Source organism: Corvus kubaryi, unplaced genomic scaffold (genome assembly GCF_017639235.1).
Source record: "Corvus kubaryi isolate FWS band 111438036 unplaced genomic scaffold, C.kubaryi_AGA036_p1.0 split1-37296, whole genome shotgun sequence".
In the NCBI taxonomy this organism is placed as follows: Eukaryota; Metazoa; Chordata; class Aves; order Passeriformes; family Corvidae; genus Corvus; species Corvus kubaryi.
In genome coordinates this window covers 16,556,077-16,573,897 of record NW_024582075.1, presented here as the reverse complement: position 1 = coordinate 16,573,897, position 17,821 = coordinate 16,556,077, and the positions used below count along the sequence as shown (strand labels likewise).

At 39.8% G+C, this 17,821-nt stretch overlaps 1 protein-coding gene across 9 annotated transcripts in view; it reads left to right on the top strand.

Annotated features, from left to right (window-relative positions):
• The first annotated feature begins 2,074 nt into the window (after positions 1–2,074).
• Positions 2,075–17,821, top strand: part of KDM4C (lysine demethylase 4C) — a 290,549-nt gene continuing 274,802 nt past the window's right edge. For 4 of the 9 annotated variants that reach the window (XR_006013641.1, XM_042013239.1, XM_042013236.1 and 1 more), the window contains exons 1-2: positions 2,077–2,321; positions 14,797–14,961. Coding sequence is in view for 8 of the 9 variants with exons in the window: in XM_042013239.1 (XP_041869173.1) it covers positions 14,818–14,961 (144 nt within the window). In the remaining variant the exon portion in view is untranslated. Of the gene's footprint in view, positions 2,322–2,409; positions 2,433–14,796; positions 14,962–17,821 lie in introns of those variants that run through there. The other 5 variants (XM_042013234.1, XM_042013232.1, XM_042013241.1 and 2 more) reach the window with 4 other exon arrangements.

Below are 17,821 nucleotides of genomic sequence, written 5' to 3'. Positions count from 1 at the left end.
CTCGATATTGCATCAGCAACTTAAAACACAGGTAAGGGAACTTACAGGTTATCCTCTTCTCTTAGTGGTTGTAGTCATGGGACCAGGGTTTTGTTACTAGTCAATAGTAGCCTAAATGTATCGCCCAAAACATGAAAGGCAGGAAGAAAGTGCAGAAAAGCTTACTGAAACCTCAGTAATAAAAAGATTCCTCCCACCAGGTAGAACATGCCAGCAAGTTCACAGGTGCTTTGAGATGCAACCATGCAAGGTGAACAAGTACTGGAAGCACCGTGCCAGCACAGCTTAACAAAGCCAAAATGCTGATTTATTGACCACATGTTGCTACATAACTGAAAAATGCCCCTGTCTTTACTTCCATCTATCAAAACAGAAGTTCTTAGCTACTCGCTTTGAAAAATGATGTCAAGACACAGCTTTCCATAGCCACAGCACTATGGGGATTAATGCTCCCAGACTACCCATGCGCACCCTTAGTCCATTACTCGGGACTGCTCAAGCCTGTGGCTGTGGGAGGTGCATGCTTTGGCAATACTGTAACACACTCCAGGCACTCCATGACCTTGCAGACACTTGTAACCGGAAAGAAAAACAGATGAGGAGACGTGTTGACTCAATACTTCCAAGAGTTATTGCTGTAATTTCTCTTCAACCAAGTACTCTGCATGAGTCTTAGAGATCTCATTTGAAAACAATGTAAAGTCATCAATCTTTTCTGCTTCATAGTGAATTAGCAAGCAGAGAACAAACAATGAGCAACTGCATTCAGCTGCACTGTTTTCCCGTAAGCATTAAACAAATATTTTATTAACCCCACCAAAGGCTCAAGGAAGAAGGCAAATAACTCCCTGTTTCTTCTACTCATATTCAGTGAAACAAAATTTGTTTCCCTAGGCAGAAGAGGATGATTCATTTTAGACACTGCTGGACATAGTGCCATACAGAGATATTCAGAGATACAGCTGCACAATTTTTCTTTATGTATAATATTGTGTCCAAATGACAAAACAACATGAGTGTCTCTGAGCACAGCAAACTTACAGCATTAAGTATGCTTCCTAAAAAAAACAACCCCACCGGCCCAAAATTTCCTGTATTTTCAGGCTCCTTTAGTACTGAAAAAAGTCTTTGACTCTCAAAGATGAAGTATGACTTCTTGTAACAGAACAGGTATACTTGAAGAAGGACTAAAGAGGTCTTGTCCTTCAGTCATCTTCTGGTTGTTTTTCCACTACTTTCTAGAACACAGCAACCAGGTGCAAAATAAAAAATTAACATAGACTACTGATGAATAAGAAAAGTCAAAGCACATCACGCAGTGATTAAACCACTGACTGATTCATTTTAGCAGCAATCTGAACAGTCAGAATTATACTGTACCATGGCACTTCAGAAAGGAAACACATGGCATTGAGCACTGTGGGCCTTTGTCATCAAAAGCAATGTTAACATTTTGCAAACAAAATCACTTTCGTACAGCAGTACTGATTGATGTGAGACACTGTGGCACAGACATTAATCAGGATAACCATGTCGACCTTGCAGCTTGCTCCAGCAGATCCACCATTCCTATGGACCTGAAAGGTCCTGCCCATTCTGAGGTTACAACAGGAGGAACTGCAGAAGGATTTCTTCACAGAAAAGGTTATTATTGGAATGGGCTGCGGAGGACGGTGATGGAGTCACCACACCCGGAGGTGTTGAAGAAAACATCTGGCACTCAGTGCCATGGTCTAGCTGACGTGGTGGTGTTGGGTCGTAGGCTGGATTCGATGGCCCGAAAGGGTTTTTCCAACCCAGCTGATTCTGTGATTCTGCAACAGACCGACTTTGCTCTAAGCTTTGCGATGGCGTTTTCTCCAGGCGCGTCCCGGTGGGCGCACACGCCGCTCAGGGGCCCGGCCCAGAGAGGCGGGCACGCTCCTTCCGGCCCGCAGGAGCGCGGGACCCGCGCCGCTGCCCCGCCCCCCCCGCGCCGCTCCTCCGCCCGGAAGCGCCCGCGGCACCGCCCCCCGCCCCCGGCACGTGACGCGCGAGGCACCGCTCCCTGGGTCACGTGCGCTGCCCTCCGCGCGCGCGCGCGTGCGCATCCAGCAGCTGTCATCCGAAATCTGGGAACGAGGTGTCTGCGGCGCGGCAGGGCAGGGGCTGCGAGAGCCGCGAGGGGACCGGGTGCCCGGCGGCGGCGGCGGGGAGCGGGCTTGCCCTGCCCCGCCCCGCCCTGCTTCGCCCCGCTTCGCCCCGTCCCGCGCCGCTCCGTCGCCGCTCCCCCTCGCCGCTCCCCCTGGCCGCGCCTGCCCGCTGGAGCCTCTCCCGGACAGGTGCGGGGCGAGCGCCGAGCCGGCCCTGGCGGCGGCCGTGGGTGTGCGGGGAGGAGGTGCGCGGCTGCGAGCGGGGGGAGCCGGCGGGGCGGCCGAAGCGGGTCGGACCAGGTCGGAGCGCGGGTCCGCGGTGGGTCCCGGCGGCGGGGTAGCGCCGGGGAGGGCGCGGGGCGGGGCGGCCGCAGTGCCGCTGGGGAGCTCCCGTAGGCGTGAGAGGGCGCGCGGCAGCCCCCGCGCCGGGAGGGGTCGGTGCGGGGGCTCCGCGCCGCGGACGGGAGGGTGGCGGCTGGGACCGAGGTGAGGAAGCGAAACCGGCAGGAGTGGGAAAAGTGGGTCTCGCGTTCCTGCTCGCGGCCGGCAGTGCTGGGTCGGGGCAGCCGGTGGGAGCTCTCCGGGAAGTCGGGCGGCTTCTTCACGTGTTCGGAGTGGGTGGACGGCGTGAAATAGTTTTACCTCTCTCCGTGTCTGTCAGGGGTTTGATGAAACTGTTGTGGGGTTTCCAAACAAAAGTCTCTTCTTGGTGCATCTTGTTTGTTCCTGTATGTAGCTACGAGTTGTGTGCTGAGCAAAGTACTGAGTTAAGCGCCCGTTCCCCATCTGTCCGTGGTTATAGCACCCTTTCGAAGCTGGTTGTGTGATCAGGACCCTATGCCATGATAGCAGGCTTCTCTTAATGAGCTTTCTCTCCTCTGCATTTGATTTTAGCTGGGAATGTGGAATGAGAAATGTGTGCAAAATATTATTTCTGATAGGTTAACTATGTTAGGAACAATACTCGTGTGTCCGTGTGTTTTAAAAACAATTATACTGGCTCAGAGAATAAACGGCACTTATTTTTTACTTTTTAAACTGCAGATTTATGATTCTTTGCTGAGAATTTTCAACTGTAGGAACTGAAGTTACATTTAGTGGTACCAAACCAGCACCTTTTCAGCTGAATCACTTTTTCCACAAGAAACTTAATGGCAGCCTAATGCAGTGTGGTTTTTTATGTCTATGGTATAAAATTTGTCTTGGGCTTTACGTTTATTTTTCCTTGAACTGTCATAAATACCTGATGGCATTGCTTCAGACAAGTATTTCCCAAACACAAGAAAATGGAAATCACAAGCATGATTTCTGTTTCAGTAGTTGAAATGCGAATAAACTGAGCTACTGTCCCTCATGCTGTTTTTTTTCTCAGCTTAGGTTAGGAGTGGTGTTGGTGCTAGCCATTTCCATTCTAGGGAGTGACCCAGGAAACAATACATATCACCCAGATACGTGGACATGGTTAAATAACTGTTGGATTAGAGTTGGAATAATGTATATGAGAGAAAAATCTTTGGTCAGTTTTTGTTTTAAAAAAATGTAATCTGATTTGGTCTCTGATGTCTTCCTCCCGGTAAATACAATAAAATAGGAAAAAAAGTCAAATCCTGTAAGTTTTACGCTTTAATTATTGCTGAATATTGCATGCGGAATTTTTTATCTCTTGACCTAATTTCTAAACAAATAAAATAAATAGTTCTGCACTAGATCTGAATGCGCAATCAGTATTGCATTCAAATAATAAAATTATGTTGTCAACTGCTAATTATTAGACTATTCCTAAGGTAATATTAGCAAACTTAGTAATTATTAAAAATACAATTTTATACTTAACTGTATTACAAGATATTGGGTTGAGTAGATTATAGATTAAGAATTTTCTGAGTTTAAGCAGCTCTTGATCTAATTCATAGTTCTTCAGGTAATTCACTTTGATATTGAATTTTTATCTTAGTTTTCTTTTGGTGAGATATGTTTCATCAGCATTATGCTGAACAGAATGTGAATGGGGTCGTGGTGCTGTTAAAGGTGATATTTTCATCCTACCAATGTAAATTTAAAAAACCCCACCCCAACACCTTTTGAAACATGAATTTAGCATACATGGAGCTTTGAATGGAAGGTGTATTACTGTAATTCTGTCAATATAAGGTATTTTCAAGATCTCTGAATGATCACAGGAATGGTTCAAAGAGTGATGTTCTGAAATGTTAAGATTTTAGTAGTTATCTAGTAAAAATATATCACAAAATTAGCAGATTATGTGGTGAGTTCTTCTCTTGATTTCTGTTTAAAATAACAGAAGACCCTTAGGATAAGCAATGTTTTGTACTTGAAAGATAGTAATTGTTGTGTAATCAAATCACAAAATGAAGATGTTAATAAGAATTTGCTGATCTGAAGTCCCCAAATGTGTTATAAAGAAACTCTTATCGTAGTTTTGTTATATGAAGACTTACAGCTTACTTCAGGTTTTGTAGGTGGCGTTGTATGTCATAATAAATTCAGCTGTAGACTTGCCCTTTCCTCCAACTTCATTTCACCTGTTTAAAATTATGGAATTGCACATAGCAGTTGAGTTGTTGGCTTTGTCTATGAGTAGTTATTCTACTGAGTTATGCAAGTACTCATTTTTATACTTAATTCTGTTTATGTCTAACATTTGTGGGACAGGCTATTTGGGACAATATACTTGGGACACCATACTTAGGACAGTATACCCTGAAAACTGAGGACAATCTATATAATCATTATAATCTATATAAACAGAGGTTAGAAAACATGTCAGGGTTTTAAATGTAAGGTATTAAAGTTGCAAGAGTTAAAGTTCAAAACACATCTCTCATTGAAAACTGAATACTGAAAAAATTTCAGTGTCCAGTTAGTTTCTGATTCTCAGGCAAGATGGAATAATTCATTGACTGATGCAGATATTATAGGGAACTTTCACAAACAAAATGTGCTCTAGTTCCTTTGTCACATTTCTGCCAGTAAAATATGGAGTCACTCAATCAGATTGTTGGGGTTTAGGTCATTACACCTGTGATATCCCACTGGATTTTGTCTAATAAAATTAAAGGACTAGTTATTAGCAGAGAGCTTGTCTCTAAGAAGGTCTACATAAATACTTATATTCATGGTAGATGTTGTATGACAGACATTATTCTGCTGTGTCAGGTTTTGTTTCACTTTCACAGTTTATTTCTTTGACTAAAAAAGTATGTGAGTTGCCAGAATGGTAAATGAGCCTATAGCTTTGGAGCTGGATAAATTGTCTATAATCATAAATTGTTTTGAAAAAGAGTAAATTCCATTTAAAATTAAATTGGGGAAAAGTGTAGAACTCTGTAAACTAACCTACAAATAAAGATATAGAAAAGTGTGAGAAACTAAGTTTTAGAAATCAAACTCTTCATGTTTGGGTTTGACTTGATGGAAGTATTTGAAGTACTTTATTTGAATAAATTATGATAAATGTTTCAAGACTGAGATAGGTAAAATACCTAAAATTTGGAAAAATAGGTAATAATAGAGGAAAAATGTTTTTGTAACTGATTTGTTGTCTTCAAAATTGTAGTATGGCTTATGCTTATATGAGTTGGTGAAACTTCTAAACTCAGAGGGTTCTTCTGTTGCCCCTGTGGAAATCTGCTTTGGATTTACTGTGATACAGACCTGGGTAGAGTCGTAGAATGTCCTGAGTTGGAAGAGGGACACACAAGGATCCCTGAGTTCGTCGCCGGGCTCTGCACAGGACCACCCCAAAAGTCGCAAAGCACCCTCTGGATGAAGAACCTTTTTCTGATATCCAACCTAAACCTCCCCTGACACAACTCCAGGCCATTTCCTCGTGTCCTGTCACTGTCACCACAGGGAAGAGATCAGTGCCTGCCCCTGCTCTTCCCCTCACAAGGAAGTTGTAACTGCAGTGAGGTCTGTCCTCAGGCTGCTCCAGGCTGAACAGACCAAGTGACCCCATATGGCTTCCCCTCAAGGCCCTTTGGAGTTGAACTTGCTCCTTTTGCCTGATATAATATTGTGGGTTAGAGCCATGTTGTTCCCAGATACCATTCTGTGAGTTCATGGCATGGTCTGCCACTCCTGTTGAATGGTATGTCATTTCAGGGGCCTGGGATCAGTTTGGAGTGAGGAGCTTTTGGTCATGCAAGCTGACCATATGGCGGTTTACTTCAGTGTGCATGCTTTCAGTCATAGCAACAAAAAGGCAGGACATTCCTGACTATGGCCTGGCCGCTAGGTATTGGGTCTGTGGTAATTTAGACCAGAATGTGAAGGCAGGGGAATTGCATAAAGTCTTTGAATTACAAAATCCTTTATGAGAGTGGGAGTGCTCACACTGAAGGTGAGCTTTATTAGTAGTGCCGAAATGCAGTTTCAGGTGTTCCATCAATAAGCAGCTTTAAGAAAGACAAGTACATCTTTCTGTTTCTCAGGTTATGGAGCTTCATTTATGTATTTGGTGTTTTTTTTTTTTTTTTTTTTTTTTTTTTTTTTTTTTTTTTTTTTTTTCTTTTTCTTCCCCTTTCATGCTGTCCTTGTTCAGCTTCTAATAAAGCATTTGCCATATATTGGTTCCTTGGGAAAGTTATTATCACAGTTACTGTAGCATATCCCTGAAAAGAGTATGTATGTTTTGATGTTAAGGACTTGTGAAGTTCAAGCTATAAGGGAATCTTTTGGGAGGGGACTTGTAAAAGTAATTATATGCCACATAGGCAGAAATAACAGGCCTAGTAAAACTGTTGAAAAGTGGTTAATCAGGAAGGAGTTCACATCTACCACCTGCAATTTCTGTCTCCAGCAATATTATAGGCTGCATTAGCAATGAATATTTTTCTGAACTTTTAGGTACTTGTAAATTAGCTTTTCGAAAACTGAGAGCTTGGCCTAACCACTGTCTGGACTCCATGAGGACTACACCCAAGTTTGAAAATGTTACACCATTGTGTGAGTTGATGGTTTACTTGCGTCTTAAATAGTACTTTCAGCTTGGATATTCTTTTGCCTTGACTAAAAGTAATTTACTGGAACTGGTAGAGATCTAGAAATAGGATGATCAGAAATGTGGAGTGGATTTTCTGTTGTGAGACTAGAAGTTTTCAGCTTAGAAGAGAGATGAGCTGCGTGAGACCATGGTAGAGATCTGTAAGTCCTGTATGGTCTGAAGGTAAATATGAGCAGTTAGATAACTGTTCTCAGTGTGCAGATGAGCTATCAGGTGAAACTAAAAGGTGAAATATTCAACATACACAAAGGAAGATGTATCACTTAACATATTGTTGATTGTAGAGTGCTTTGTCATGAAGTATTTTGGATATTAAAGGCCTACAGAGGTTCAAAATAATGGGGAAGAAAATCATCAAACTCTGCAGAAACGAGTAGTATCCTCTGTGTTTAAGGATTCCTAGGTATGTACATTGCTGAAGAATGACATGGTATTCTGAAAATGTATATTACAAGCTACCCTAGCACTTTCTTATTTCTAGATACGTGCTGCTAGCAATTGTGGAAACTAGTTAGATTTTTGATAACTTGCTTTTGCCATTGCTGGAGGTTGTTACATGCTGCTTCCAGTTAGGACTATGGATTTCATACCTGTGTTTTCATTAAAAAAAATGTAAAAATTCTTGAATCGTGGGTTGCAGGTAAAAATGAGAAAAAATACTTTTTCTGTCTGGTTTTTTTTTCCTTGCCCTTTGTCCCAGATCACTTATTTCAAGATGTTTTTCATGCTGTGAGCCTGGTGTGGGAGAAGAATGTCTATGGAATGAATTCAGGTCATTTTTCAATTCAAAATTTATGGGCTCAAATTAGGCCATTTTTATAGTTTTGAAGCATTGTTGCTGTAGGGTAGTACCAGACATAGAAATGTAAACTTGAAATGAAGCTTACGAACTACTCAGAATTTTGTAGTAAAATTGAGGTGGTTTCAGGATCTTCAGAATGTGGTTATCTGCCCAGATTCCTCGTTTCTTAAGGTTTTATGATCTATTAAAATCTTTAATACTCCTAACATTTTAAAACTTGAATCTTTCCGATGGTGGTGAGTATCTGAGGAATAGATACCTAACCTTGAGATGTAGCCTTGTATCACAAATACAAAGCATCATGTTCCATATATTTATTTTCACAGTTAATACAATCAAATAACCTAAGTAACAGATTTGGAATTCCTGATAGCATCTCTTTTGAAGCTGGGTGCATAAAGTGGGCAGACCTAATTGCCTGCACATTTACTGTTGTTAAAGGAACAATTCAAACATTAGTATGCAAAGCCAAATTACATTGAGAGTTAACTATTTGCATGCTCAGTAAGAGTTGAACATGCAAACTGTGCTTTTATGTTTCCAGTTACCTGAAAGTACGCTATTGCAATATTTTGTGTCTTTGAATTTGCTTTGCGGAACAGTACAGGGAGTTGGATGGTACCTGCTTACAGAATATGCTAACAACTTTTTAAAAATTATGAATCTACCCATGGAGTTTTAACTTACATTATAAGTAAAATTGCTGCTGAAACTATTATAGATTAAGGCACGGTTTTCTACTACTTACTTCCTTTCCAGCTTGTGCAGAGCTGGTGTTGCAAACACATTAATTTTGTAAAACAGCCTCAAAAAAAATGCTGGGGCTTCCTGTGCATGCCTTTCTCTGGACAAGTTTATTTTGTTGTTGTTATCTACTTAAAAAAAGTTCCTGGGATTAATTCTTTGTCAAATGTTTGTTGTCCCGTAGTTAGTGTGGTGAAAACTTGAAAGAAAAGAAAAAGGGAAAAATGTGTATTTTAATTTGTCTGTGAGAAGCAATGACCTTCAGAGAGTTGATTTTTTTCCCACCTTCCTTCCTATTTTTTCTCTTTTGCTGGAGCTTGCTTTATGTAATTTGATTAATTTGGATAGTGGAGTAAAGCTTGTGGACGTTGCAATTTTATGTATTAGAATGCACAGAATAAAAATAATCTTTCAAAATATGAACACATTTATGATACAGTGCTCTATAGTTATTGCTTTTCCATGTTGGCTAATAATTTTGTGTCTAGCAAAGTAGATGTAGCAGTCTGTGCTTTTTATTTTTGTTCAACAGGGCTTTCAGTAGAGGGCAAAGTGGGCAGTTGAGAGATACCTCCAACAAAGCATCTTTGGAAGAACTATTTTGTCAAGTTGTGTGTAGTTTTAAAGCCAGGAAGTTTTGGTTCCACGATGATGATGGGTGGATTTCAAAGTACTGGTTAGTTTATTTTAGACTAGAAGCAAAAAGAAGTGAATAGCCTTCAGAGCACATGTGCCATCTTGGTATTAAGGTGGAGAAAGAATATTGTAATACTGAAAGTTGATTTCATGTAGTGAAGGCTACAGGTTTTTGTGCCTTTTAACTAACTTTTGTGCAGTTTTAACTAACTGCAAATGAACGTGCTCTTTTTCTAGTGTTTTTCATTCTGGTTTAATATTTTCTAGTTGTGTGAATTGGTTTCTTGCTTGTAATTTGACTAAACACAATTGCTAGTTTAGATTTCTGTAATAGGTATCCAATAAATGGAACTTGGAAGATGGTTTCCAGTTCTGGAAATAATACTTTCTGTATTCTTCTGAGGGCATAGAGGATGCTGCATGGAGGAACAGTGTTTAACTGGTAACACTTCCACCAATAAAATTTTTTTAGTATTCTGACAGCTGTAACAGAATGGCAAGTTGTGGACTTTACGAAGAAACAGTTCAATGTTTTGGCAGTGGAGGCTGGAAATTGTAGTTGCCTGGTACTAATTTGTATAGGCAAGTGTTCCGGTCACCCCAGGACAGCAAGCTTCAGTTGACTGTGGTGGGGGTATAGAGGTCCTTCCCTTTTCTTAGGATATAGAAGAAACAATTATGGAGATTTTGCAATTACCAAAAAACACGCAGAATAAAATGTGTTATCAAGCACGAACTTCTTTCAGTGTTATGCCAAGTACTAATGCATGATAATTTGGGTGAGGTTTGTCGTCTCATTTATTCACATTACCCTTTGTTTTTCCAGGTAATCATGGGCATCTTTTTCAGCGTGCACTACTGTCTTGCAAGAGGACAAAATGGCTGATTACAATGCTGGTATTAGGGATTTAAAATAACTGTAAAATTTCCCTATGTACATATTACTTGTCTTTCTGTTTCATAAAGTGCAGCCTGGGCATGTTGGCCTTCTTTTTATAACTTTGTATTTACTAATATCTTGCACATTTTCATTGTGTAGTAGTAAATAAAAACTCTCGAAGTTTTATTTCTTAGGTTGTATAGCTTTGTAATATCACAAAATAGGTAGTTATGTGTACACCTAAGTGCAGCAGTTAAGTCAGCAAAATATGGTTGCAGTGTGGATTTACTATTAGAATGGCCTCCTAGTAGTTGTGATTTTTGTCTGCAAAAGAACCTCTGAATTCTTAACTCTTACAGGGGACTATATATTATGCTTGTCTTAATGATTTGGCTAGGGTTTAACTGAGTTTTTGCCTGTGGGAAAAAACCCAAAACTACGAATTGTTTGGAGAAAGTATGTAGGACTCTGGAGTTCGACAAAGTCCTTGAAAGAATTACATACAGTGTTAGAAGTTAATAGAATTTAATCAGAAGGCCAACATATTCTGATTAGTTTGTAGCATGACTTTATTTTTTGTGGTAAATTTAGACCCTGTAACTCAGTACTTGTGCTTACTGTTTCAGATTGGTGTTTGTCATGAAGGAATGCAATAATGAAATTGTAAAACAGATTTAAGAAGTTATAGATCATAGTCGTAAAAAGGTGTTGAATTACTAAGAAATCATGAAATGAATAGAAATATCTAATGGACTTACAGCATAGCAAATTCTCCGTAGTGTTTATGAGCTTTCTGCCACTTAATCTAAAGATGTTATGTAGTAGAATCTGCTCAAGGAGTTCTTGCAAACATAGTGTTACCAAAGAGCAGCTGTGCCCAGTAAGTTAACGAGAAGCTGTTTTTAACTGAGTAGGAAGGCTTACACAGGAGCGTGGATTGAGCCGTTTAGTTCTGCCGAAAGTAACACAGCCAGCTGGCTGGTCTGTGTGCCCTTTGCTTAGGGACCTGGACCCTAAGATCTGGTAGAAGCTGGTAGAAAAAAGATCTGTGCAAGGCAGGATTTGTCTTTTTTACACTGCAGTGAAGGTTGGCAAAATTCTGCCTTTTCAGTGCTCTACATGTGTCTTCATAATTAGCTGAAAGTTATTAATTCTGCTTGTGATACAGATTGAGGTTCATCATAGTACGATACTTTACATGGTTGTCTTAGTTCCAGAGAAATAAGGGAATAATCTTGTTAGTATCTTCACAAACAGGATTTTAGGAATCTAGTAGCCAGGCAAGAATGCTGATGTGTGATTGTGGAAGTTGGCATGAGTTAATCATAGTTCACTAGTTCAATCAACAATCCTTAAATTAACTGCATTTTTTCATTGTATCAAGTGCCAGAGTATATTCAGTTGGTTTGGTGCATGGCTGTATTTAAAGCAGCTCATGTGTTAAAACTGGTGTATTTTGGTGAGGCGTTTTGGTTAAGAGGAATTTTTATCATGCTAATTTAATGCAATAATAAATTTGTTGTGCCTGGTTCTTGAAATCAGACATTGGCCAAAATAATCCTGCAGTTTTTCTTGTAGCCGAACCACTTGGATATGGCTTTTTCTTGTCTCTTTACCCTTTTGCACAAGGAATATAGGAAATCAGATGTATTTCAAACTTCTACCCTTTGGTATTAAAAAAAAAAATTAATTCCAGAGAGCGTCTCAGGTTTGTAGAAATCCATAGAGGCACTGTGGTTTCTTACGTTCTGCACCCATAGCCAAACAAGGATTAAAAGGTTGATAACAGGTTTCCTTTTGACACTGACTTTCTATATGAATAATTTAATTTAATATGTTTACATAGCAACTGAGAGTTAATTGGTAAATCAGTTTATGCTTTTGGAAATAGTCTTCATCTGTGATGTAGTGAAAGGTGATGCTGGTGACATTGACACTGTGTGCTTGTATGAATTGGCAGAATTAATACTAATTTGTTTAGCTGGTACAGGGCTGTGTTTTTGATTCAGTATGAGAATATTGCTGATAACACACTGATGTTTTGGTTGTTGCCAAGCAGCGCTTTATCTGAATCAGGGACTTTTTGGTGTTTTGTGCGCTTTCAGTAAGGAGATGCACAGAAATGTGGGTGGGAGCTGACCAGGAGATGGGATCTGAACTGACCAAAGGGCTGTTCAAGATCACAGAATGCCGGGCCCAGTATATAACGTGGGTGAGTTACTTGGAAGGGTGGCTGATTGCAGTTTGGAGATGGGTTTTGCATCAGTCAGTGGATGGTAAACAATTGTATTGTGCATTCCTTGGCGTTTTTTGGGTTTTCTCTCTCTCTGTGATAAAAATAAATTAAAAAAAATTACTTTGTTTCAATGATTAAGCTGTCCTTAACTCGTGAATTTTACTTTTTATCCTGATTCTCCTTCTAATCTCACTGTGGAGGGGGGAAGTGAGTGATCAGCTGTGTGGTATTTTGTTGCCAAGTTGGCACCCAGTGTGAGGCATGAAGGGTTGAGGTAACCACAGATCTGACCCAGAGCATGTTGGAAGAAATTTGTTACAAGCAGTTTTTTTGTAAGGTTAGTGAAGAATTTTGTGAACAGCAGATGGCACATGGTGATGTATACTTGGAAATTGCAACACCTTCTGATCTGAAGATAATGTATATCTGTCACTTGCTTAAAGATCAGTCCTTTCATGAATACTGGTATGAAATAGAAATGACTTTTTCTTTTAGTCATCCTCAATGCAGAAATGCAAATCAGAGGAAGTGCTGATTTTGTGTGTATAGCTTGCATGCTTTTTTTTCTGTTGAAGCTTTCAGAGAACGAGCAGTAATAGTGTCCTGTTGCTAAACTGCTGTACTAGCTTGAAGACAAACCAGTGGGAGGCACCAAGTGAGAACAATATTGAAGTAAAGAAATTCAGCCAAATTAAATTTAATAAAGAAATAGATTTTATTCTGCAGCCAAAAGATCGGTCACACAGAAAGCCACGATCGAGAAAAGCAGCTCTGAGCCCGGGGTCAGAGCTGGGTGAACACGTATTGATCATGACCTCTATTGCACCAGACCTCCCAAGTTCACGGATGCTGCTTTGGCTGGTTCCTTCTTATACAGTTCTTGGGCAGAGTCCAAATTAATTCTATTCTTCTCGCAATTTTAGCATATTCATGATGTTTTCTTGTCCCAGAGTTGGGCTGCACAAAGCCTTTCCTGGGTCTGATGAATTGTCCATCCTGAGTGATGAATGGGCCATCTCTGGTGATGAATGGGCCATCTCTGGTTCCTGGAACAGTTATTTTTAGTTCCCGGAATGTCCAATTCCTTATCAGCTGAGATGTAGATATCAGAAGATGGTGATCAAGTCATCATAGTGTTAATGTCCTGGTCATAAGATCCAACCCCACCTGGGGTGGAATCCTCACCTATTGATTACATCTGTGCTGAAAAAACTTCTTGTTCAACTGCTCTAGTGTTGTGAAATTTTCCTCTCAGCCAGGTTGGTGGGGGAGGGTTTAAACTCTGTCTCTGCATGGTTTTATTACATTTCAGTTTTATACATAATAGCACGAATTACATACTTTATTTATAACAATATAATAGGGAAATTAAAAAAAATAAAGGCAGAAAATACTGGTTTAAACTGACAGAGTCGAGATACAACCTGACGCCCTGTTAGTCAGGGTGGTGGTAACAGTCCGATAAGATGGTGGCTGCAGTCCTCCTGAAGTGGTGGATGTGGTTCTGTTGGAGCAGTGATCCTGTAGAAAGGGTCTGCTCTTCCTCAGAAGGTCCAGTGGTGGCTGTGTAGCTCCTGTCCTCTGGGAATCCAGTAGGTAAGGGCTGGCTGTGGTGTTCAGAATCTCACATCCAGGATGGAATGCTTGGTTCCTCCCTCTGGGTGGAGCATCTCACAATGGGGTAATGAGTCATGAGGCCATGTGTTGATGGGCCCATTAAGCAGAAGATAGTCCGGAGGGAGTCATCCCTGAGTCATGTGGCAGGGCACTGATGGGCCATTGACAGAGGGATAGTCCAGAGGGAGGAGGCAAGGAAACACTGCCCCACTTGGTTTCAACAGCTCATGAGGATGGTAACAGAATACTGCAACCCAGGACAACTGCAGATGGTGAGAACTAGAAAATCCGAGTGCTCTTCCTCTACATTTGCAGTGTGTGTGGGAAGTGAATAATTGTTTTTCTCCATTTACTTAATGGGAATAGTGATATTTTATCAAACACATAGCTTTGTTACTCTAGGTTATGTCTGTGTAATGTAACTCTTGAGACTGTGCAGCTGGATCTACACAGGAAGATGCTAGGTTAACTTGAGTAAATATGCTGTAAAAGCAGAGGTATGGACTGGACTGTGTACATGTCATTTACAATAGTGTTTGTGCTGGGTAAAGGCTGAGTATTCTTCAAGGATTAAGGAGAAAAAATATACATTTGTTTTGTGCCTTTTATACTAGCATGGGCAGATAATTGTAGAAACTTTTTTCCTATTTGAAACCATGTATGTTGAATATCAGAATTTGTTTTACAGATTATTCTCTACAGTGTATTTTTTTTTCTTTACAGCTGGATTGAAATTGAACCAGAATGGCTGCTGTTATCTCAGATAGTCCTCCAAATCCAAGCTGCAAAATCATGACTTTTAGGCCTTCGATGGATGAATTTAGGGAATTCAACAAGTACTTAGCATACATGGAATCACAAGGTGCTCATAGGGCTGGAGTTGCAAAGGTAAACATCTATAATATAGAAGAAAAATGCTCCTAATACCTGTTCTCCCATTACTTGTATTTTGCTGATTACAAACCTGACCTTTTTAGTATTTAATTTTTTTTCCCAAATGGTTTTCAAGGAGTAGGTAATAATTTGTTACTGTTTTAAGAAAGCCTTTTGGTGTCTCTGATATTTTATGCCGACTAATGAAGATGTTATGTAGTGTTTTTTCTCTAAATTGTTTACAAGTTTACAATAGCAAAATAGTATCTCTTTCTAAGTAGATTTAAGCTATTTTTTTTCAAATCAGAACAAAACAGGGAGTTAATAGTATAAATTAAAGTAGTCCTGATATACCAGGTGTTGAACTTGGTGTTCTAGGGTTGTGTAAAACTTTTCTGGAGCAAATAATCCCACTTCATAATGATGACCACAAAGGTAGTAAGGCAGTGTTTAAATGGAAATAGTTTTCGTTTTGATGGTGATCGGGTTATGTTCTTGTTAATGAGAACTGGAGGCACACTAGCTGCGACTGTATTGCCCTTTGAACAATGGCACATGCAGGACCTTACAGCAGGAGTTCCTCCCCTAGCAGGAGGTGATTGTCGGTCTGATGTAATTTAGTGGTACACTGTATAAGTGTTTATGCTGTATCTGTTTTGCCACTTTTCAAATCGGTAGAAGCCAGTGCAGATCTAGAAATACCACCTTAGTTATTGTGAGTAGTCCATGGGAATAGCCATCTTTGTCACTAGGTTTTGAAGCTGATGTTGCATGGTCAAGGCATTTAGAATCTGAGAGAGGAGGAACAAAACTTGAAATTCTTGGTTTCCCCCCTGCCCCCTCCTGCTTCCTGTGAAACAAAGCAAAACTGAACTCCTCACTCTTTGAAAACCTTTTAGGTTGTTTTTTTCATTTCAGCCAATATAGTACATATAGGTTATATTCTCAAACTTTTCTCTGCAAACAGAAGTAGAAATGTGATAAATAGGCAGCAGTGGAAAGCCTGAGGTGAGTTATTGCTGTATTCACTTGTGTTCTGGAACCTGTTTGTTTGTGTGGGTATGAGCTATTGCAGTCCTTTCATTTCAGACAGTAAACTTCATTACAGTGGTATCTTCTTGCTTGCTTGAGTAGCAGTTAAAGCATCTCTGGCTGTTTTCAGTCTGTCAGTTACTTGCTATTCAATACTTGGTTGTCTTGAAAATTTTATATTCTGTTTTTCACTATATTTTGATAATATCTCAAAAATTCATAAATAAAAGTAAACCAACCAAGTATTTTTTAAAACAAATCCTATGAAGTGAATAATTCATACTGCAGAAGTTTAAGGGACATTTTCTGAGTTTTGGAAATTTGGTTTAAAGTAACAGGAAAAAATACTTGTTTCAGTTTTGATAGTGATAGAAAATTAACTTAACATGGCACCTAATTTTTTTTGAAGTCTGGGATGCACACTCTCAAGTATGAATGCAAGAAGAGTAACAACTACCAGAAGATCTATATGCATATGCAGAAACTGTAATTTAAGCTCTAAACAGAGAACACAATCAGAGTAGGCATATCCAGCACTTTGGGTTAAATGTGAGCGCATAAGGGGGGAGGACTTGTTACCTGTGTAGAAGAATATGTGTGTGACAGTGGGGATGAAATGACTGTAGGGCTTGCATATACTGAAGGAAGGAAGGAGTATGGGAAATACAAGGTTAAAAAAACTGCAACCACTCCTGAAGTTCCTAATACTATGTCTGAAACAAGTAATTAAGGTACTAGACATGCAATATCAAACCATTTCCAAAGCAGATAACAGATGCACATAACTGTGGCATCCCTTGAGCAAATTGGCAAAAAAATTGCCATTAGGCTTTTGAAAGTCTGAAATGAGCTTTAGGCGTAGAAAATCTCTTTTAGTCTTACTGTTACAAAAGATTCTATACTTAAAAAGGAAGGAAAAGGCTGAAAACAATAGGACAAATGACAAAAAAGGGACACTGATGGATTAGTTGTCTTTACTGGAAAACGAAGTGTTTCAAAAGCTCAAACTGCATTTATATGGAGTGAAATAGTTAAATTAATTTGCAGTCACACTGGCAAGTAGAAAAGTAATTTCAGAACACTATGCTGAAAATAGATACTGGCAAGTGCAAGAAAAGCAATTTTCAGATGAGTTGGGGAGAAATAGTTACATAGAAGTAGTACTGTCAGTCCCATTCAGAATCAGATCTACAGGAGATTACCAGTATATGAAAGAGGATTTAACAGAAATGTATGTGCTGGTAGCACTCTGCATTAACCTCACTAGTACTGACATGCAGTCTTTACGCCGGAGACTGACTGGTATAACTAAGACATCCCTATCTAAACCTGTATGTTTATCACACTAAATGATACTAGACTGGATTAATATGCTTAGGATCTTTGATAAATAAATATGTAAATGAGAAAGCCTTGCTTTTGGTTTTTCCTTTTTCATATTTGAGTGTTCAACAGCTTGATTGATGAATTTGATCTAGATTGCACCCATTGAATAAATCTAACTAGCTTGACTTTGAAGAGGCTATTTTTACTAAAGGAAACATGAAGAGGCTTCAGTGGGACAGGTCAGTGGCAAAACCAGAGACCTAGTCAGTATTTCCAGCTCTTATACTATCTCTATGTTGCTTTGAACATGATGTGTTAGCATCTTCAGTCCTTGTCCTTGTCTTCATTAGAAAATGCAAATTTTTTGGGGCAGGAAGTTTATTTTTATCTTCTTTTAAAACAGTTTTTTGCATATTGGTCCCCACAGAGTTCACTTCCCTAGCCAGCACTCTAATTACAACAGTAATAAACATATTCCAGTTAGCTGGAAGGGGATGTCTTGAACCTGCATTCACAA